This window comes from Nycticebus coucang, chromosome X (genome assembly GCF_027406575.1).
Source record: "Nycticebus coucang isolate mNycCou1 chromosome X, mNycCou1.pri, whole genome shotgun sequence".
Classification (NCBI taxonomy): domain Eukaryota; kingdom Metazoa; phylum Chordata; class Mammalia; order Primates; family Lorisidae; genus Nycticebus; species Nycticebus coucang.
Genome location: NC_069804.1, coordinates 134,883,845 through 134,907,749, shown reverse-complemented (window position 1 = coordinate 134,907,749; position 23,905 = coordinate 134,883,845). Strand labels below are relative to the sequence as shown.

Genomic DNA, 23,905 nt, shown 5'->3' with positions numbered 1-23,905 from the left:
GATGGTATATAGTTTAGCTATCATATACTAACTTTTCACATAAAATATGCCTGGATTTAGGAAGGAAAAAATGGCTGAATGCCAATGGTCAGTGATACGTAGTATATTTTGATCAAGAGAAACTAAAATTTAGTATAATATATATATATTTCATTACAGACACTAGCTTCCATTTTAATATCACTAAATTTATGAGGAATTATTTTTAAATGTCAGCAAAGTAAATAATGCATCTTTCTTTTGTCAAACATGTTAATACATAGATGCTTGGAACACCTCGGGTCCATGATTATCAAGCCAGGTATGCATGTCTTATGTGGTAATAGGCCAGTAGTGTATGTGTCATGCCTATATCCTTAGCTTATATGCTTACAGAGTTAACTTTATTTTAAGTTGGAGGGGCATTTTAATTTTTTTTTTTTTTTTGGTTTTTGGCCGGGGCTGGGTTTGAACCCGCCACCTCTGGCATATGGGACCGGCGCCCTACTCCTTGAGCCACAGGCACCGCCCGCATTTTAAATTTTTTAACTTAAAAAAATTTAAACAGCTGTGTTGAAGTATAATTTACATAATTTACTCATTGTAAATGTACAGTTGGATGATGTTTAGCAAATGTAGACAGTTGTACAACTATTACCACAGTCCAGTTTTAGAACATTCTACCCCAAAACATTCCCTTATGCCCATTTGCAGTCAACTCTCATTCCCGTTCCTAGCCCTGCCCAACTACCAGTCTTGCTTTCTGTCCCTGTAGATTTGCCTGTTCTGGACATTTCATATAAATGGAATCATATAATATGTAGTCTTTTGTGACTGGTTTCTTCCCCTTAGCATAATCTTTTCATGGTTCCTCCATGTTGCAGCATAAATCAGTAGTCCATTCCTTTTCTTTGCTAATAATTCCCTTATGTGGATATTCCATGTTTGGCTATCCATTCACCAGTTAATGAATCCTTGGACTATTCTAACTTTTTGTCCATTATGTATAATGCTGCTATGCAAATTCATGTACAAGTCTGTATAGATTATCTTTTGGATTCTCTTGGGTATAAACCAAGGAAAGGAATTCTATGTCACTTGAGAATTTTCTTACATCTGTTATTTGATATTATTTAGCTTGAGCATCAGACTTTATGCTATTATTCTTACATAATAGTAAAAATATAAGCTGGTTCTTTTATTTATTTATTTTTTTGAAGACAGAGTTTCATTTTATCACCCTGAGTGGAGTGCCATGGTGTTATAACTCACAGCAAACTCAATCACTTGGGCTCAAGCGATTCTCTTGCCTCAGCCTTCTGAGTAGCTGGGACTATAGGTACCCACCACAATCCCTGGCTAGTTTTTTTCTATTTTTAGTAGAGATGGGGTTTAGCTCTTGATCGGGCTGGTCTGGAGCTCAAGATCCACCATGCCTCGGTCTCCCAGAGTGCTAGGATTATAGCCGTGAGCCACTGCACCTAGTCAGCTGGTTCTTTTGACAGTGGAGGTAGATCATTTGTATTTGTCTGGGAGTTGCCAACTTAAGAAGAAGGAGTTTTCTGAGTTTACTTGTAAGTCTAGTGGCGCTCAGGTTGCATTATCTTAATAAATAAGAATATACATGGTCTCCGGTCAATCAGTAGAAATATATTTAAAGGTACAGTTGGAATGCTAGGAAACATTCTGACTTTTCCCCCTACATCTAGTTTCTGTTCTTTTTAAGTTCTGTAACACCTGGAAAAATTTTATCTCAGGCTGTAACAAATTTTGAGTTATTTACCTTGCTCGTTGCTTCTGTTTGGTGTGATGTTTTTAATATTTTTAAACACATCAATCAATATAAAATTTAAACTAATATACAACATGATACTTAAAAGAAATTCATGGCTTGGTGGCCAGTTTAACCTCCAGAGATAAATGTTCATTATCCTCTACCATCAGAGCTAATTTGGTGAAAATTTTGAAAAACACTACCTACTAGTTCCCAACTTTTTTCTATATAAACAGTTTCATGAATGTAAGACACTCATAGACACACCTAGACTTTGATGGTTAAGAAAGCAGTGTAGGTAAGTAGGGTTTAGTATGGATGGTTAGTGGCAATTTCCCCTAGCTATAATCCCAGCTGTTATCCCAGTTCTCAGTCATTGCCTGAGAAAACTTTTAACGGACATGTCCTGATATAAACTTTTTGAAAAAGCAGTTCAGTCGTCTAAGTAAAGTTTCGCAAGAATGGAAAAACAAACATTATGTGTACTCAGTATTAAATTGGAACTAACACCTAAGTGCACATTCGGTAGTAAAACTCAACGGAAAGCAAGCAGGTAGGAAGGGGCGGGGGGGGGAGGGTAAATTCACACCTAACAGATACAGTGCACACTATTCATGTAAGGGGCACACTTACAACTTTGATTCCAACTGTACAAGAGCAAGGCCGGGCATGGTGGCTCTCTCCTGTAATCCTAGCACTCTCAGAGGCCGATGCTGCTATGCAAATTCATGTACAAGTTTAGGTAAGTAGGGTTTAGTATGGATGGTTAGTGAGCCACCATGCCCAGCCTTGCTCTTGTACAGTTTGAGTCAAAGTTGTTAAGTGTGCCCCTTACCCGGATCCTATGCATTGTACTTGTTAGGTGTAAATTTACCCCTCCCACCTGCTTACTTTCCATGGTGGATTCCCTGACCTCATGGGTTCGAGACCAGCCCAAGCAAGACCAAGACCCTGTCTCTAAAAAATAGACAGGTGTTGTGGCAAGTGCCTGTAATCCCAGCTACTTGGGAGGCTGAGGCAAGAGAATCACTTGAGACCAAAAGTTTGAGGTTGCTGTGAGCTATGACACCGACACCATGGCACTCTACCAAGGGTGACAAAGTACAACTCTGTCTCAAAAAAAAAAAAAAAAAAACTACAAGAGCAATTCATGCAACTAAAACATTTATAACCCCATAAAATTCTGAAATTAAAAACTAATAACCATAACAATAAGTGGAAAAAGCAATTCTGTCATCTAAAGATCATTAGCAGAACTTTTTTTTTAATGCCTGTGTGAGTTTTAATGAAAATGTGATTTATCACCCCCCAATCTGTTGTAGCAGTTTGATTTTCACATAGTTAATTTGCCTTAAATCGGTGCATCTAAAACTTTAACATGATTACAAATTACCCAAGGATCTTGTTAAAATGCACATTCTGATTTAGCAGGTCTGGAATGGAGTCTGAGATTATGAACTTCTAGGAGGTAATGCAGATGTTGCTGGCCCAGGATCTATACTTTTGAGTAGCAAAGCTTTAAATGGCTGTCCTCTAGCAATGTTCCACTTGTTTTTTTTTTTTTTATTAAATCATAGCTGTGTACATTGATATGATCATGGGGCATCATACACTAGCTTCACAGACGGTTTGACACACTTTCATCACACTGGTTAACATAGCCTTCCTGTCATTCTCTCAGTTACTGTGCCAAGACACTTTAAACCAACAAAAGTAAGGAAGGACAAGAATGGTCACTTCATATTTGTTAAGGGTAATACTCAATATGATGAGATTTCAATTATTAATATCTATGCACCCAACCAGAATGCACCTCAATTTATAAGAGAAACTCTAACACACATGAGCAACTTGATTTCCTCCAGCTCCACTTGTTTTGAATCTTACTGCTTCTAAACCTACTGCAGACTGTAAAAAAGCAAAAATTAAGCCAGTGGTGAAGTTTGTTTCAAAAAATCAGTAAAATCCTGAGTGACAGCCTCAGCGCAGTGTTTAGAATTTCTATTTGGGGTTTCCTAATATCTTTTCTCATAGGTGTTTGCGGCTCTGATTTAGAAAGCCAAGTCAGTTGGATGACTGTTCTTCAGATAAATGAGGTATTACTCATCTCTGCATAATATTTTATTGGGTATATAAATTATGTGGTTTGGATAAATTGAAAAGCAAAAATGGAAGCAGACAGATGAATTGGGTAACTATTATTATTACATAATAGTAGAGTGGGAAAATGAGATAAGGCTAATCTGAACCCATGATAGGAGGATGGGATGGATGTCTGAAAAAGAAGTAGAGGTGTGTGTGTGTGTGTGTGAGAGAGAGAGAGAGACCAGTGGAAGTGGGGGGATAGGGATGATAAGAAGTCTAAGATTGTCCCAGTGTTAACAGATGGAAAAATATATCATGCTCTTAGATTGACAGAATCAACATTGTTAAAATGGCTATACTACCTAAACTTATTTACAGATTCACGGCAATCTCCATTAAAATACCAATATCATACTTTGCAGATTAAAAAAAAAAATAGTCCTTAGCCGGGCGTTGTGGCGGGCGCCTGTAGTCCCAGCTACTCGGGAGGCTGAGGCAAGAGAATCGCTGAAGCCCAGGAGTTGGAGGTTGCTGTGAGCTGTGTGAGGCCACGGCACTCTACTGAAGGCCATAAAGTGAGACTCTGTCTCTATTAAAAAAAAAAAAATAGTCCTATACTTCCTATGGAACCAAAGGAGACTGAATAGCCAATGCAATCCTACAAAATAAGAACAAATCTGGAGGCATCACTTTATCAGATTTCAGGCTATATTACAAGCCTATAGTAATCGAAACGCACGGTATTGGCATAAAAATAGAGACATAGACCTTTAGAACAGAACAGAATCTAGAGATGAAACCATCCTCTTATGGCCATATGACAAAAACATAAACAGGAAAATAATCCCTATTTAATAAACAGTTCCGGGAGAGCTGGATAGGCACATGTAAAACACTACAACAGGATCTGTACCTCTAACTACTCACAAAAGAGAAAAGATTTAAACCTAAGACACAAAACTATAAAAATCCTAAAAGTAAGTGTGGGAAAATTCATTTAAGATAGACTAGTAAAACAATTTATGAAGAAGATACCATTGATTGGGCAGCTCAGTGAGTAGGGTGTCGGCCACATACACTGAGGGTGGCAGGTTCGAACCCAGCCCAGGCCAGCTAAACAACAATGACAACTGCAACAAAAAAAATAGCCAGGCGTTGTGGTGGGCGCCTGTAGTCCCAGCTACTTGGGAGTTGAGGCAAGAGAATCACTTAAGCCCAAGAGTTTGAGGTTGCTATGAGCTGTGACGCCATGGTACTCTACCAGGGGTGACATGGTGAGACTCTTCTCAGAAAAAAAAAAAAAAAGATACCACTTGCAATCATAGCAACAATAAAATAAATGAGACCTGATGGAGTTAAAGGCTTCTGCACAGCCAAGGACACAATCAACAAAGCTAATAGACAACCTACAGAAAGGGGGAAGATACTTGCATGGTATACATCTGGCAAAGCATTGATAACCAGCATCTGCAAAGAACTGAAGCAGATCAACAAGAAAGGATCAAACAATACCACTGAAAAGTTGGCAACAGAAAGCTAGTAGCTCAACATTTATAAATTCATATGGAAGCAAAACTCAATGAAATTTAAGATTGGGGGGAGGAAGAGGAGATGGGTAAAATTCCCACCCCATGAGTACATTGCCTAGATATATCACACACTTTCTGGGACAGACACACCTATAACTCTGCCTTTATCCACACAAAAGCAAATTATGTAACCAAATTGTATGCACCCTATAACAATTTGAATGTTTTTAAAGCTGATGATGCAAAAAAAAGATAACCACAAGATTCTCAGCTCCAGTGTTTTAACAAGTAGTGGTTCTCTAAACTAAGAATCTAGCAGGAGAAACAACATCAGGCAGGGGGAATATTTGAAAAAATAGATCATCTTTGGACATGTTGTATTTGAGATATTTATGGACCATATGCATAGATGCAGTATAGTATCATGGTTTATGGTCACACAAATATAGGTGCAAATTCCATCTCTGCTATTTATTTAGCTGTATGATCTTAGGTAAATTACTTCTCTGAGCTTCCCTTTCTTCATCTACAAAGTAAGCATGTAAAAATGTTCAGGCTGGTTAATGAAAATTAAGTGGCTATATATATATATATATAAAGCACTAGTACAGAACCAGCAATGATATTCAAGGCAGTTTGCAATCCCAGTCCTCCTTCCCTAAGCAGTTTACATTAATATGCACAATTAAATATTGTATAGAGTGACATGCTACATTTTTAAGGTACTTTCAGAAAAATACTTTTACTTGAAATAAATTGTTTATGATCAAGTCATAATTTTATATCACATAAGTAATTTAATTAGAAAAAAGTTTTCTTTACATAATCAGTGGAATGTCTATTTACTAAAGCACGAGCTCTCTAAATACCCTGTTCTGAGCCAAAAGTGGGCCTGATCCTGTAATCGGGATCATATGGATATACCTACATGGAGTTGCAGAGTAAAGGGGTAGAAAAGCCATCCAGTTATGGACAGCCTTTGCCACAACTCTAACCTTTAAGGGTATTGGAAAAGAATGTGGTTTGATGTGGAAGGAAATAAAAAGCAGAAGGAAAAGTGAAAAGAAAGAGGGACACCTCACATCTCTCTACCTATGCTACATTTACTGATCATTTCAAATAATTCTTCTTAGTAAAGTATAGCAAGAATGGAAAAATAAATACCCAATGTACTCCATAGTAATATGAAATCAATATATAAACAATTACATGCTCATAAGAACAATAAAACACTAATTATAGTCCAGTTCAGGGGTAGAGGGAAGCGGGAGGGAGAAGGAGGAGGACGTCTGGCAGAAGGAGGGAGGGCATGAGGGGGATCCTAACCTCATCGCACATTGCGAGGGTGTATAACACGCCCCCTGGGTGAGGAGCTCTTCTCCAAATGGAACCCTACCCTGGAAGTGAGAACAGTGTAAGCTAAAAACCGTGCCCTCATATTAATTTGAAAAAATAAAAAAACCCTCAAACAATAAATAAATAAAATCTTCTTTTCTTTTTTTTTGAGACAGTCTCATTTTGTCGCCCTCGGTAGAGTGCCCTGGCGTCACAGCACACAGCAACCTGCATCTTTTGGGCTTAGGCAATTCTCTTGCCTCAGCCTCCCGAGTAGCTGAGACTACAGGTGCCCGCCACAACGCCCGGCTATTTTTTGTAGCAGTTTGGCCAGGGCCGGTTTTGAACCCCCCGCCGTCGGTATATGAGGCCGGCGCCCTACTCACTGAGCCACAGGCGCCGCCCATAAATCAAATCTTCAACAAGAACAAAAAAAAAGATATCTTCCTAAGTACTTATTCAAATTGGGATGGCTTTTTCCAAGGATACATAGCAGCCTGGGCTCTGGGATGATTGCATCTTTCCATACTGTCCAGAAAGCTGCCTGGGGACTATTTACTGCCATTTAGTAGAAAAGAATCCCAAAGTCCCCCTTTTCTCACCCATGAGAAAATCCCTGCTTGGAGCACGTGCCAGCCTTACTCAAGATGGCCCCATCTTTGGAGGATTAAGCGGAAGCATTCCTTGCTCCAAGGTAGAGTTCCTTGAGTCCAGAACTTGGCATCTGCGTGTGCCCTACCCGATATATATGGCCTTGAGGCGTCATTTTCGAAACAGCTTGCCAAGAGCCCCTTGCTTGTACATTGCCTCAATACTTCTTCCTTCCTATAAACCTCTTTTCGCTGTTAATGCATTCTAATTTTTGATGGACTTAGTTGTCGCAATAAATAAAAAAACTCCCAAATAATTTCCTCACAAGGATGTCACGCAAATTATGCACTTTACTCACCTTAGTGTTCAAGCAGCTGTGTATCATTATTTTTTCTTAAAAAGAGCTTAGGAAAGAAAAAAATGCTTACCAATTGTTTAGATCCCCAAATGGAAAGTCGGACAAGATATTTTCCTGTGGTTTCTTGCAGTAAACAGGAGCGGCAGTGAGGGGAAAGGAGGGGCGTGTGAAGACAACATGTGGGTTCTGAGATTTTAGTCTTCCTATATGAGCAGAAAGCTTAATCTAGGCAAGCATTTGGGATTTAGACAAGTAATCTATCACTGACCGCGTGACCTTGGATCAGTCACCTCACTCATCAGAGCTCCCATTAATTAATGTGCAAAGTGGGGGAGAAATTCCCCCATAAAGATTTCTGGAGAATTATCTGAGGTCGCCTAAGTATATAGTTTGCGCTCTTTAAATTTTAGTTGCTGTCACTGCTGCTTCCCAGAATGAGTCATTACTACAAAATTCCGGAAACTTTGTTTTCTACAGCTTAATGTCTTTGGAAACAACACTTTTATACCCGGGGTTCATGTATTTGAACAAAAAAACGCTTTAAACTTCGATAGGTAAAACACACTTAACCGGTGGCGGGACCCGTTTTGAAACCACCCCCTCCCAGTTCTCACCCAGTGTGTTGTGGGAAGTGTAGTCCTGCGCTCCAGTAGCGTGAGTACAGGAAAGCGAGTAGCAAACTACAACTCCCAAGAGGTAAAGAAGCGGGACTATTTCCCAGTCGGGAGGTAGCGCGGTGGGTGGGAATTGGCAATCTCGCTGCCTACGTGGGAGAGAAGGGAGGGTTGGGGGAAGCGTGGAGAAGCTAAACCGAGCTGCTGCCGCCTAAGGAAGATTTTTGTGGGAGAAGTAGAAGGGGAGGAACGGGTTGAGGGTGAGGGAAGGCGCGCACCCAATTCGCTGCTCCTGGGAGGCACAAAGTTCTTCACGATGTGGCTGAAGCCCGAGGAAGTGCTCCTGAAAAATGCGCTGAAGCTGTGGCTGATGGAAAGGTCCAACGACTACTTCGTGCTGCAGCGGCGTCGGGGCTACCAAGAGGAAGGCGGCGGGGGGCTCACAGGTAAGCTTTGGCCACCCTACCTGCCTCCGGGCCAGGTTCACTGTTAGTTAAAAGGAGGTGAGGAAAACAGTTACTCGTCGCTACCAGCCACTGGATCCTAAACCCTGGGTGGAAGGACCGGAGTTCTCCGCTCCCACCTTTCCGCTCCCACCTCCAAGTCTTAGAAATGCCTCACTAGACTGTAGTTGCTCTTAGGGTGGGACGGGGGAAGGGAGGAGCGGTTCCTCCCGAGGCATAAGTAGAAATAGGTACCTGCACTGTCGGTTCCCATGGGGGGGGAGGGGTCGCTGATGGCAAGTGTTCGATCTAGACAGATCGCATTTAGGCAAGTGACGAGGGCCAGTTTGCAGTTGTGGACTTAACTTTTTGTTCACAAAACCCATACCGATAATCACCGCGTTGGGGAGTGCAAGGGTATGGGGTGGAGGCGCGGGGATGGCGGGGAGAAAGGAAGGCTCCTCTATCACATCCTGGGAGATGGGTTTCAAAAGAGAGATTTAGGAGGCGGGGAGGCATGGAGGCGGGGAAGGTCTAGGAGCAGGGCTCAGAATTGCTGATCTCTCCCAATTAGCATCTTTTACTTTGCCTCAAGTTTTTCATCCTTGGGATCCTTTCTCAAAGGCTATTATAACATCGTAATAAATTTCTCTTTGAGTGTCTGGCGCTGTGCCTTCATTTAAAGCCATAGTTGTAAGCCGAACCAATTTAACGCAAGTTTAACTCATCCTGCCTATCCCACCCTGCCCCCAATTCTTAACAAGAACTGTTTTTAGGCCAAATGTTTAAAGTCTACGAAGAATGTTATTTTGAGACTATCTTGGTAGGGGCATTTAAACTTTTGGACATTGGGGAGACGAGAACTCTTCTTTGTGGCAGTCTGGTTTGGTACTGTGTGGCCTTGAAGTGGTGAAACAGGTGTAATTTACGCAGCGTGATGGCGAGGAAAGAGTAAAATAATCTGCATTTTTAGACCCATCCTCATCTCGTACTTGTTGGATAATATTCCTCAAATTATTTCATTTACTTAAACTTAAGGACCTACTGTGTGCCACTGGGAATGTTCTGCCTTCATTGCGCTCACAAACCGACAAGGGGGCCAGGGTGGGATAAGGGAGGAGGAAAATAGCCTAGGAGAACCGGGTAAATTAGACTGAAGGATTGAATGGAAGATTCATGGAGGAGGTGACCTTGCTTTTTCTTCTACAAAATGGTGCCTGCCTCACAGAGTTGAGAGAGTAAGATGAAAGATACTAAGTTTCAAATCTCTGTGAAGATGGTGGTAAACAAGTGCTGTTAGTTCTTTTTCAGACCAGTTCCGGGGTGTAGAGAATTCTGAGGTTTTACAGGACATTTTAAAAAATTTTTGCAAGACCTGTTAATCTTTTTCATCTTCTAAAAGGCTCTCTTGAAAATACAGCAACAAAAATTGCCTTGTTAAACTTGACATTTTGTCATTTTCTGATTTTTAAAAATTACAAGTGTTATTTTGCAGAAGTCTATTTAATATATGCAAATGTTTTCTAGATTAAAATTTGAGACTTGGTGTTCATAATTACCCAGTGATGTAAATTATCCATTTGAGTCCATTGAGAATAGGTTGGGATATATTTAAAATAGATTTTATTTTTTTTCTGTATTACAGCCTCAGAAATAGGCTTATATTTTGGTTCCTCATAATTTTACCTGACCAGAGTTTTTACTGATGCTTCTGCCCGCATTTCTCTGCCTTTGCTGTGCTACAATCTGGATGGGAGTTGGGGGGATTTAGAATAAGAGAGGAGGAAGATAGCCTAGGAAAACCAAGCAAATTATCATCAGAACCAAATGCCTGAAGGGTTGAGTGAAAGATTCATGGAGAAGGTGACCTTGTAATTTCACTTCCTATAACTGTGTTCCTGAGAAAATAGAAGGTAAATCAAATTCTTGGGTAGTCAAATCATTGTAATGTAGTATTAAATGTTTTTTTTTACTTGCTCCAAGTTTCTTTTTAAACAATCACTCCTTGTTTTGTGTGTTTGATTTTTCATTTGATATGCTTTCTTTTTATGTCAGATTAATATGAGGGTACAAACGATTAGGTTACACTATTTGAGCTTGTTAGGTAAGGTCCCTGTTGTGGTTGTGCCCTAGCACCCAGGGGGTGTGCCTTATACCCTTACATTGTGCCCATTAAGTGGAACCACACTAATTCCCTTCTCCTCTCCTCCCCGTTCGCTCCTTCCTCCTCCTGATAACTTGAATTAAATTGTGTGGGTGTGTATTAGTTCATCTACTGACTTCATATCAATATTGAGTACATTGGATATTGATACGCTTTCTTAAAGCATGGACCAGTTGTACCAGTTTATCTGTATTCCACCCCCCATTTACTAGTCCCCATATCTCTAGAATAAGAAGAAATTTGATTAAATAAACCAAGATTTTTACCACACATATATGTTGTGACTGACTAGTGATAGCCCTGTTGACTTAGTGGTCAGCTTAATCCCTGCATGATTATTTCACATGTGGTATTGACAAGATGCCTGAAATTACTGCATGTAAACTGCTGCTACAATTCCAGGTAAATTAGGCAGAGGATTGGAAGGGAGCAAAGAGATGTTTTTAAGGTTTGTTTGGTTCTTTTTGGTCCAGATTTTGGTGCTGATTTTCTTGACTGCTCAATTACTATATTGCTTAAAATTGTGAAGGCAAGAGCTTTGCTATGTTTTATTGCAAATCCACATTTGGATTAGCTCTCACAGGAGCTTGACTTTATGCCAGCATGAGCTTGCCTTTGTCCATTTTATTTGCTAAAATCCAGTGTTATATGCTGTCCCTTACATTACTGTATACATTTTGTTTAATGAGGAAAAGATGACAATCTTAAAATGTTAATGATTGTACTTTAACATTTCGTTTCTTTGCCATGTGATAATTGGCAGTAATCACCAGCAGTATAATTTAGGTGTGGACTTGGTAAAGTTAGTTGACTCCATTTTTTTTTTTAATAATGAAATACAAGCAACAGAGAACTCTAGGATGGTTATAGCAAGAGACTAGTGTGGAAGTTAGGATTCTGAGGCCCCTTTGTTAAATTTTTGAAACACTTGTAGTTGTAAAAATGACTGGCCCTTAATTGTCCTGGCTTATAGCAGGTAGAATATCTTGTAGAAATTTTTGTTGTACATAGGCTGTTTTACCAATAAAGTGATTTTCCTTCATTTAGAGAAGTTAATTCACCTTTGTGGATATTTAAAGTTCCCTTATGTTGTTATCCCTTGCTTCTCCTGGCTGATAAGGTTAATCTCTTTTCTATAGCACTTAAATTTACCACCTGTTTTTTTTGTTTGTTTGTTTGTTTAATTTTTTATTTATTTATTTTTTATTATTAAATGATAGCTGTGTACATTAGTGCAATCAAGGGGTACAATGTGCTGGTTTCATATACAATCTGAAATATTCTCATCAAACTGTTTAACGTAGCCTTCATGGCATTTTCTTAGTTATTTTATGTAGACATTTGTATTCTGCATTTAGTAAGTTTTGCCTGTACCCATTCTACCACCTGGTTTTATGGAATTAAAAGTAATTCTATAATTAAGCACAAATCAATGATTTGCTCTGCTTGGTAGATGGGAACTACTACATGGGTGGAATTATGGGACTATATTCTATTAAGTACTCTAGTATATGGGATTTAGGAGGATGTGCCAGTTAGGAAGCCTTAATTTAGGATGATGTGCCAGTTAGGAAGCCTTAATTTAGAATTTTACTCTTGGATTTTCCATATCTGAATAGTGTAAGTGGGTTCCTGGGTGTTGGATTGATAATCTCCTTGAGTAGACATTATTTTTGTAGTGTATGGAGAGCAAAACTTAGAAATAAAACTTACTGAAATGGAAAATATTTAGACATTCTATTTCCTTATATCCTCTCTCATCTTGGTACCATTACTTTGAAATGTAATTATCTGTAAAAACTAGAACATGACAACCTTTGAAATAAGCTTTTCATTTCAAGAATGTTTGAAATAAGCTTCTAATTTCGTAGACTTAACAGATCACTATGTAAATGATTTTTCATAAACACATAATAAACGATAAGGTAGCCTTCGTAAAACTCTTAGTGACCATCCCTTTAAAAAAAAGCTTCTCTCGTCTTTTTTCCCATCCTCAACTCAAGAAGTTCAACTCTGAAAAATTTTGCATTAAGTATAATACACACGTATTTATTGGCAAAATATTCTTGCATTTTATGCTCACAAAAGAGCCATCTGATAAAAAAAAATTGGCCTCTAGTTACCTTATTATGATAAGGGGGTGCCCAAATTGCGAGCATGACATTTTATTTTATTTATTTATTTCTTATTAGCACGAACTGTTTATTAACCAAAGGGAGGAACCTAATTAAAGCCATACTTTGAAATAGTTGCATGTAAAATATTTGTGATAAAGATAACTGAATACAGTAATGAACAAAAGAAAGTACTATGGAGACTTGCTTATTGAACTGAGCTTGTTCATTCTCGTGACTAATTCCTGCCCAGAGTGATGATGGAATTTTTATTCTACTTTTTCGTAGACCCGAGTACAGGTGACATTGTTCATGACACATTCCACCACTAATTTCCCATCTGTCAATTTTCTTGTTATCATGCTTCCTTTCCCATCCCATTCCTGACGGTGAACCAATGCACCATCTGTATAGTTGCAGACTGAGTTTTTCTGCCATCAGCTGTAGTTTTTTCAAACTTCTCTCCTAAGACACAAGAAAACTATGTTTTTTCAAAGTGCTCTCAGTTTTTATGGTGAGGTTTTTGCCATCCCAAGTGATGAAAACAATCTGGTTTGGCCATTGCACCCATTTTTCTTGTTATTTTGGGACACAGTCTCACTATGTCGCCCTCGGTAGAATGCTGTGGCGTCACAGCTCACGGCAACCTCAAACTGTTGGGCTTAAGCGATTCTTTTGCTTAAGCTTCCCGAGTAGCTGGGACTACAGGCGCCCACCACAATGCCTGGCTATTTTTTTTTTGGGGGGGGGGGTCGCACTTGTCATTTTTCTTTAGCAAGCCCGGGCAGGCTTGAACCTGCCAGCCTCGGTGCACGTGGCTGGCGCCCTACTCACTGAGCTACAGGCACCGAGCCAGCATCCATTTTTCATCAAGCTAGCCTTGTTCCTAGTTCCTTCGTGTATTCATCAAAGCCTTTGTTGTCCACCAGGTGCCATCTTCCTACAAGCTGCTGAACCGTGGCCCTGGTGGGCACGGGCAGCACAAACAGCACAAGCAGAGGAGGGTCCAGCGTGGCGCACGTCGACATTGGATTTTAGATAAGGAAAGACCTACCGCCACACACAAACACACACAAAGTTAACAAATCATTATATTGGCTAATGCAAAAGACAATCCAGGGCAGCCCCTAGGGAGGGCAAATCACACTGTGTGATCCCTTCCCTGCCTGAAGCATCTTGGTTCAGTGATTCCAGTCAATGTGTAAGGAAATACCCTGGGCAGCAAGCAAGGAAGGGGAAAGGGCAAGATAATTTATCAACAGGTATCTAAAGAAAGCCGAGGCTAATAGGCATGCAGTCAATGATCTTCCTACCAAGCAAAAGGGGTAACACTTATCCTTCATTTCTCAAAACTGTCTACAAGGCTGTCCTTTCTCATTCAAGGGATCTTTAAAGGTAACTTTTCACTCGATTGCGCAGGGATCGAGATGTTCCAGACAGAGAGGGCACAGTGTGATTTGCCCTCCCTAGGTATTGCCGTATGGGATTTTCTTTTTAATAAACCGACTACAAGTATATATCCACCACATCTACAACTTCATGAAGTCCAGTGATTCCACTTGCCCCATTCACCTGCTTGATATTTTTGTCTCTATTAAGCTATAATTGTTTTATAAAGGCTTAGTTTCCTCATCTGTAAAATGGAAATTGAAATTGTCTTCCTTACCTCACAGCATTGTTATATGGATCAAATGAGTTTTTAAACTTGTGAACAATTGTTTAAGTACTTGACAATCATATTAATTAAGGATTAAGATAAGATGTTAAGTGCCATTTTTGCTGACCGAAGACTAAAAGGAGCTATAGATTTATGCCATTTTTCCTAGTAGTGATTACATTCCCCAAGTTTTTTTTTTTTTATTTTTATTTTTTGAGACAGTCTCACTATGTCACCCTTGGTAGAGTGCTGTGGTGTCACCCCTCACAGCAACCTCAAACTGTTGAACTTAAGTGATTCTCTTGCCTCAGCCTCCCAAGTAGCTGGGACTATAGGTGCCTGCCACAACGCCCTGCTATTTTTTGTTGCAGCTATCATTGTTATCTAGCTGGCCCGGGCCAGGTTCGAACCCACCACCCTCAGTGTATGTGGTTGGATCTGTAACCACTATGCCGCGGGTGCTGAGCCAATTCCCCATGTTTTATATAGAAATTGATTTGGAGTGGTAACATTGACTATGTCTACTATGTAATGATTATCACTGAAAAAGCAGAAAACTGATAGTTAATCATTGAAAGATTTTAGTATGATTGTGATTATGTATTTATGTTTATAACCAGAATGATGTACAAGATTTAGAATAATTTATCATTACTGTATTTCCTTTTGATCAATGATTGCCCCAAACCAAGGAATTCTCAAACAGCACTTTGTATAAGCATCATTTGCTTTACTGAGTAGTATTGTAGAGTATGTATAAATTTCGTTACCTTAGTAATATTTTTCAAAACACAATACTTGAAGAAGAAATAACACTTCAACTGGTGAAAGCTCATGCTGCTTGTGGATAGTTGTAGAAAGCCTATGGATATAAGGCAGTGTTTTTCAACCTTTTTTATTTCACAGCACACTTGAACTGTAGTTAAAATTATGTGGCACACTTAAATTACGTTGACAGAAAAAGTAAAAAAAAAAGAATATACTTCGCTTTGAACTTCTCTTTGAAATAATTTAATTAATGATCTTTAAAAAATTCTGATGTACACCTAAGATCCTCTCATAGCACACCATTTAAAAATCACTAATATAAGGTAAGGTAAAAATAATGATAAAAATAAAAGGCAGCTGGGTGCAGTGACATATATCTGTTGTTCCTGCTACTTGGGGGCTAAGGTGGAAGGATCACTTGAAAACATAGGAGTTCTAGGCCAGCCTGAACAACATTATGAGCCCCTGTCTTTAAAAAATAAATAAATGAAGTAATAAAAGGCATTATAATGTTTGCATATTGCTGTACAGTTGTGACAAATTTCATGTTGCCTTTATGTTGAAAGTTCACCTAGTTTTCCTCCTTTTGCTACAGCTGTATAAACACAAAAGGTAATAGTAAGGCTGGGCCCAGTGGCTCACGCCTGTAATCCTAGCACTCTGGGAGGCCAAGGTGGGAGGATCGCCTGAACTCACAGTTTTGAGACCAGCCTGAGCAAGAGTGAGGCTCTGTCTCTAAAAATAGGTGGGCACCTCTAGTCCCAGCTACTTTAGAGGCTGAGGCAAGAGAATTGCTTGAGCCCAAGAGTCGGAGGTTGCTGTGAGCTATGACGCCATGGCACTCTACCAAGGGTGACAAAGTGAAACTCTGTCTCAAAAAAAAAAAAAAAATGGTACTAGTAAGTCCTAAATGTGATGGAATACAGTATGTTCATTTAACAGATATTTACTGAATGCCTTTTAAAAACCAAGCACTTTTTTTTTTTTTTTTTTTGAGACAGATCCTCAAGCAGTCGACCTAGGGAGAGTGCTGTGGCATCACAGCTCACAGCAACCTCCAACTCTTGGGCTCAAAGGATTCTCCTGCCTCTGCCTCCCAAGTAGCCACAATGCCTGGCTATTTTTTGGTTGCAGCCGTCATTGTTTGGCGGCCTGGGCTGGATTCGAAACCACCAGCTCAGGTGTATGTGGCTGGTGCCTTAGCCACTTAAGCCAAAGGCACCAAGCCAACCAAACACTGTTTTAGGTGCTAGAGATAAAAGCAGTGACAAAAGCAAAATCCCTGTTCTCATGGAGCTAGCATTCTAGTTGGTGAGGGCAAATGAATAATATATGATATGACTAATGATGAGAAGCAGTATGGAGAGAAATAAAGTAAGATATCGTGACAGAGAGGGAGGGGGTTAGTATATTAGATAAATTGGTCTAGGAAGACCTACTAAGGTAACCTAAGAGCAGAGACTTAAGGTACTAGAGTATGTGAGTCAAGCAGATATTTGGGGACAGTGAATACTGATTTTTTTCTAGGAAATTTGCTGTGAAGGGAAGCAGAGAAATAGGGTGGCAGCCAACCCGTCCTTAGGTGTCGAGTATACAGTGATAAATAAAACAGAAATGGTTCTAGCCCTTATAGAGTTTATAATCTAGTAGGACAGATAATTGATAAACAAGTAAGCAAACAAATATATAATTACTGGGGTAACGAATAATAATATCAGCCTGGGCTCAGCACCCCTAGCTCAGCAGTTAGGGTGGCAGCCACAAATACCAGAGCTGGTAGGTTCAAACCTGGCCCAGGCCTGCTAAATGACAATGACAACTACAACAAAAAAAAAATAGCCAGGCATTGTGGTGGGCCTGTAGTCCCAACTACCTAGGAGGCTGAGGCAGGAGAATCTCTTAAGCCCAAGAGTGAGGTTGCTGTGAGCCATGATGACACAGCACTTTACCAAGGGTGACATAGTGAGACTCTGTCTCAAAAGATAGTAAGAAGAATAATATCAGCCTGATTTTGTTGGCTTATAAATCTCCATGAGCTCAGGGGTATTAGAAACCCCTGAAGTCCAAGGCCAGTTCTGATATAAAGTATGCTTATCCAAAGTCCTGTTAAAGATATAAAAATTTACTAAAAGCAGTGATTAATAATAGGTAGTGTACTGGTGGCAGAATTCCAGTGTGGCATCTGTGAAACATCTTGCCAAAAACCAGTTTGGATTGTTTTTTAATTAAATCATCCATCTATGAGCTCTAACGATATCTGGGAGGTGGTTTGGTAGGGAGAAGTGGGGAGGACATTCTAAGTGGGAGGAATAATGTGATAGTGCAAAAGATAACAGTTGTTGGGGACATAGCAAGTATTTCAGATTCCTTTATTTGATGTTGAAAATATTAGATTTAAGATACAATGCCCTTAACAACTAGAAAAAGGTTATTGAAGAGCAAAATCTTCCTATATACCAGAGAAAAACCTGAGATAGAGAATTAAAGGGACCTGAGAATTAAATAATTTGTTTTTTGTCTCCACTGCTCTTTCAACCCAAGTGTTGGTTGTCTTGTTTTTTCTTTTCTCCCTTGCTACAATATAAAGAAGTGAAGTTTTAAAACAAGGAATAATCACATTTTATGATTTTTATTATTATTTCAGTTGTCCTCTTATTTTATTTTTTGAGACAGAGTCTCAAGCTGTTGCCCTGGGTAGAGTGCCATGGCATCACAGCTCACAGCAACCTCAAACTTTTGGGTTCAAGCAATTCTCTTCCCTCAGCCTCCTAAGTAGCTGGAACTACAGGCGCCTGCCGCAACACCCCGCTATTTTTTTGTTGTTGCGATTGTCATTGTTTTAGCTGGCCCAGGCAGGGTTCCAACCTGCCAGGCTCAGTGTATGTGGCCGACGTCCTACCCACTGAACTATGGGCACCGCCTGTCCTCTTATTTTAAACTAACCAAAATGATGGCCTGGTTTAGTTCCTCTAAAGTTCTATACTGTATCTGAGTTTATTCATTTGCTGTCCTACTTGCTTCTTGCTTTGCACCTCAGGTGTGTTTTCTTTAGTTTTCTGAGGGTCATTTTTGTACATTGGCACGTAAGTCTTGAAGAGAAAGAAGTAGCTGTAAATAAAGATGGCAACAAGTCCCATATTTTTTGTTTTAATCTTTAGAAATGTAGCTGAATTTGAGTGGTAACTCATCTATTATTTTTTCCTGTAAGATATTGTAATCTGCTGTTTGTGACATTAATTATGTCGCTAAAAATAAAGTATAGCTAGTTTTCAACTAAATGCTTTTGAAAAAGGGCCAGGTGCACCGGTAATCCTAGTACTCTGGGAGGCCAAGGTGGATGGATTGCCTGAGCTCACAGGTTTGAGACCAGCCTGAGCAAGAGCGAGACTCCGCCTCTAAAAATAGCTGGGAGTTGTGGTGGGTACCTGTAGTCCCGGCTACTCAGCAGGCTGAGACAAGAGAATCACTTGAGCCCAAGAGTTTGAGGTTGCTGTGAGCTGTGATGCGACAGCACCCTACTGATGGGGACAAAGTGAGATTCTGTCTCAAAAAAAAAAAAATAAGAAGCGTGCACAGGGAGGGAAAACAGAACAGAGGAAGAATTATTTTTATTAACTGTTTTCCAGAGCTCATAATGCAAAGTTGGCACCTTTCAAAATGCCAACTGTGGCTAATTGGATTATTGAAAAAATAAACATTCACAGTCTTGATTTAGGGACTTAGATCTGGTAGCAAAAAGTAATACAACGTGGAAAATCTATAACCTCTACTGAACAATTTTCTCTTATTTGAATGTATTTCCTACCAAGTGTATTTATTGGCAGTTTACTAATTACGTTATTCATTCACATTTAATGAAATTGATATAAAAAATTAAGTAAAGGTGGACTTCTTTAATGTTGTTAAGTATGACAACTTGTAATAAGATACAAAATCTGCTGGAAGGTTCCAGTAATCTTTGCTATGGACAAAATTTATAATCAAACACTTTACTTAGAACGGAAATAAATCTTGTTTGTAATTAGGAAGTTCATTTTCATGACCCTTCTGTAGCTAGAACAGCATTGCCTGACACAATGCCCTCAATCTAGTTTATAAACAGAAGGACCACTTGTCAAACTAAAGTACACTTTAAGTTTGTATACTAAACTAGCTCATTGATAAGGAGTACCATATACAAGCTATGGCTATTTTAATGGTCTTTCCTCCAATACTCCCTTTTGTCCTGCCTGTTCATTATTACCATTGACTTTATGCAAAAAAGAAATGTTTATCAAATTTACAGGTATCCAAGAATTTGAAGGGACAATTAATACCATAGATTAGCGTTCACAACACTGGCTGAACAATAAGATTTCAACTGAGGACCTTTTAAAACTAACGGTCCCTGGATTATTTATGGATAAAATGATATAATTCTAGAATTTAAAATAATCCAGGAAGGATAAATGAAGATTGAAGGCCAGTGCAGTGGCTCATGCCTATAATCCTAGCATTCTGGGAGGCCGAGGAAGGTGGATTGGTTGAGGTCAGGAGTTGGAGACCAGCTTGAACAAAAGTGAGAGCTCATCTCTGCTACAAGTAGAAAGAACTAGCTGAGCATGGTAGCTGGCACCTATAGTCCCAGCTACTCGGGAGGCTGGGGCAAGGGGAACGAACGCTTGAGCCCAAGGGTTTGAGGTTGCTGTGAGCTATGACGCCATGACACTACCCAGGGAGACTGTCTCAAAACATTTTTTTTCTTCTGGGCGGTGCCTGTGGCTCAGTGGCTAAGGCACTGGCCCCATATACCCAGGGTGGCGGGTTCAAACCTGGCCCCGGCCAAACTGCAACAAAAAAATAGCCGGGTGGTGTGGCGGGCGCCTGTGGTCCCTGGCTACTCTGGAGGCTGAGGCAAGAGAATCGCCTGATCCCAGGAGTTGGAGGTTGCTCCAACTGAGGGCAATAAAGTGAGACTCTGTCTCTAAAAAAAATAAATAAATAAATAAATGGGCGGCACCTGTGGCTCAAGGAGTAGGGCGCCGGCCCCATACACCAATGGTGGTGGGTTCAAACCTGGCCCTGGCCAAAACCTGAAAAATATAAAATAAAATAAATCAATAGATAAATAAAAATAATAAAAAAAAAGGTTTCCAAGCTTACTTAAAAAATTTTTTTTCTTCTTCTGTCATACAGCTGACATACGATATGCTCTTCTCAATTTATTATAGCTGTAGCATTTCTAATATGTAGGCTGATTCATGACCTTGAATGTTCAGGCTGTCAGAAGATGAACCTCTGTGTATATGGAGAAGCAACTGAAAGTTGCGAGTCATTTTCTTGTACTTTTAGAACTCAGACTTTGGCACATACTAATTCCTGAATGGCTCGTAGGAACTTTACTATGAGCTGAAAGTGTTCCCCAAGTGACTGGAAATGTATTCTAGCAGTAGCTTCCAAGTTATATGTTGCGTAGTTTTATACTAACTGCTCAATTTTACACTACAAAAACCAGTTTCCTTTCTACATGGTGTAAAGCATTTGTAATTTTGTGAAGATTTCTGCTGCCAAATGTAACCTTAAGTCCCAGCACAGTGGCTTAGGCCTCTGATTGTTTTTTGTTTTTTTTTTTTTTTTTTTTTTTTGAGGCAGTCTCTGTCATCCTGGGTAGAGTGCTATGGCATCACAGCTCACAGCAACCTCAAACTCTTGGGCTCAAGAGATCCTCTTGCCTTAGCCTCCCAAGTAGCTGGACTACAAGCACTACCACAATGCCTGGCTAATTTTTCTAATTTTATTGGAGCTGGGGTCTTACTCTTGCTTAGGCTGGTATTGAAGTCTTGAGATCAAGAGTTCCACCTGCCTTGGCCTTCCAAAGTGTTAAGATTACAGGCAGGAGCCACTGCACCCAGCTGGTTTAGGCCTCCAATCCCAGCACTTTGGGAGGCCAAGGTGGGAGGATTGCTTGAGGCCAGGAGTTTAAGACTAGCCTGAGCAACATATCAAGATCCTGTCTCTACAAAATATTTCAAAAATTAGCTAGCCATGGTGGCACATGCTTGTCCCACCTACTTGGCAGGCTGATGCAAGACCATTGCTTGAGCCCAGGAGTGTGAGGTTTCAGTGAGTTATGATGGTGCCTCTGCACTCCAGCCTGGCCAACAGAGTGAGACCCTGTCTCCAAAAAAAAAAAAAAGTGACCTTAATCTTGCCAGTGATTTTGACTATTCCTTCCACATCCACACTGGTACTGTTATCTTTAAACATTATCTTTAAAAAGAAAGTGATATATTTTATTTTTATCTGTTATTTGCTAACGTGTTTTTAATAAATGCTTTTGTTTGAAATTGTAATTCCTTTATTTTGATAATTTTGTCAAATTGTTATGTTTATTTCTATACACGTACACATTGATACACTTAATTCTTTTTTTTTTTTGAGACAGAGCCTCAAGCTGTCGCCCTGGGTAGAGTGCTATGGCATCACAGCTCACAGCAACCTCTAACTCCTTGGCTTAAGCAATTCTCCTGCCTCAGCCTCCCAAGTAGCTGGGACTACAGGTGCCTGCCACAATGCCCCGCTATTTTTTGGTTGCAGCCATCGTTGTTTGGCAGGCCCGGGTTGGATTCAAACCCACCAGCTCAGGCGTATGAGGCTAGTGCCTTAGCCACTTGAGCCACAGGCGCTGAGCCTTAATTCTTTTTTCAAAATTATTTTCATTTCAAAATATTAAGGGAATACAAATGTTTTTGTTATGTGGATACCTTTTGTAATGCTGAAGTCAAGACTTTCAATGTGCCCATCACCTGAATAGTGTTCATTGTACCCGATAGGTAGGTTTTTACACCTCCCTGTATCCCTCCGTCCTCTCTTCTTGATTTCCAATGACCTTTGCAATTTCTTTGTGCCCATGTGTTTTTTTTTAAATTTTCATCTATTTAGGGGGCACAAGTGTAGTTTTGTTTTAAGTCTAGGTTTACAGTATAAGCATCACCCAAATGGTGACATTGTGCCATTAACTTCTTATCCCTTCCACCTGCTCACCCTTCTGAGTCTCCAATGACTATTACTTCATTCTCTGTGTCCATGTGTACACATTAACTAGCTCCTACTTATAAGAAAGAACATGTGGTATTTGAATTTCTGTTTCTGAGCTATTTCGTTTAAGATAATGGCCTCCAGTTCCATCTATATTATTGCAAAAGACATGATTTTATATTTTTCTATGGCTGAGTGGTAGTCCATGGTATGTGCATATGTCACATTTTATCTAATCATCCTTTGATTGACACTTAGGTTGATGACTTTTTATTGGGGTAGACTTTTTTTTTTTTTTTGCAGTTTTTGGCCAGGGCCAGGTTTGAACCTGCCACCTCCCATATATGGGGCCAGCGCCCTACTCCTTGAGCCACAGGCGCCGCCCTGGTTGATGACTTTTTAATAATAACCATTCTAACTGGTATAAGGTGGTGTCTCATTCTGGTTTTGAGTTGTATTTCTCTGATGATTATTGATGTTGAGCATTTTTTCATATGCTTATTACTCTATTTTTCTGCTGGAGATAGTTAACCTCTTTTGGTTGTCTTTTGCTATCTACCTCTCTTTTATCTTTGAGTATTTTCGCACTTCTGTTTTCAAATTGAAAACATTCTCCTTTCTCCATTTCCTGAGGAATTCCAGTCATTTGCTCTGAGGACACTAGATAGTTTGTTTAGCATATGTTTTCTTTTTTCATCCTTGACCAAATTTCCAGTGTTTCATGGTCACTACTTCAATGCTGAAAGTGATAGTATTATTTTTCCTATCATCCCCAAACCCACCAGTAATTCCCTCGTCATTAGTTGAAGAAGAATAATGATTTCCTCTGTCCTTCTTCCTTATCCCCATTGTCTATTCCCCAGTACCTCTTCTTTGATAATGTTTGTCTTGGTTTCCTCATTTCTATTTCCTTTTTTTTTTTTTTTTTTTTGAGACAGAGTCTCACTGTGTTACCCTCGGTAGAGTACTATGGCATCACAGCTCACAGCAACCCCAAACTCTTGGGCTTAAGCGATTCTCTTGCTTCAGCCTCCCAGGTAGCTGGGACTACAGGCACCTTCCCCACGCCTGGCTATTTTGTTGTTGGTGGTGGTGGTGTTGCAGTTGTCACTGTTGTTTAGCAGGCTTGGGCCGGGCCCGAACCCACCAGCCTTAGTGTATGTGGCCGGCACCCTACTCACTGAGCTACAGGCTCCAAGCCGCATTTGTATTTCTTTAATCAAATCTTTAACTCATACCCTAACTTTTTTCATATCAGGTAACTTCTTCTATAATCTGCACAGGTTGCCATTGCCAAAATCTTCTTTCTTGATTCTTTGACCCTACTATCAAAATCCTCTGTCAGATTGCTAATTGATATTATGCTACGTTTATGATGTCTATTTTTACTTATTATTTATTCCTCTACTCACCCTCCCGCTCTTTCTTTTCATCTGAGCCAAAATTTTCTTATCTCTTTGTTCTATCTCCTACTTTT

General features: G+C 39.8%; 1 protein-coding gene and 1 pseudogene across 2 annotated transcripts in view; one reads left to right on the top strand and one right to left on the bottom strand.

Moving 5' to 3' along the window:
- The first annotated feature begins 8,422 nt into the window (after window positions 1-8,422).
- Window positions 8,423-23,905, top strand: part of TBC1D8B (TBC1 domain family member 8B) — a 73,782-nt gene continuing 58,299 nt past the window's right edge. The window contains exon 1 of one of the 2 annotated variants that reach the window (XM_053580290.1): window positions 8,423-8,711. In XM_053580290.1, coding sequence (XP_053436265.1) covers window positions 8,582-8,711 — 130 coding nt within the window. In that variant the 5' untranslated portion in view covers window positions 8,423-8,581. The remainder of the gene's footprint in view (window positions 8,712-23,905) is intronic. The other variant, XM_053580291.1, reaches the window with a different exon arrangement.
- On the bottom strand, window positions 13,256-14,014 carry LOC128577942 (fatty acid-binding protein 5-like; annotated as a pseudogene).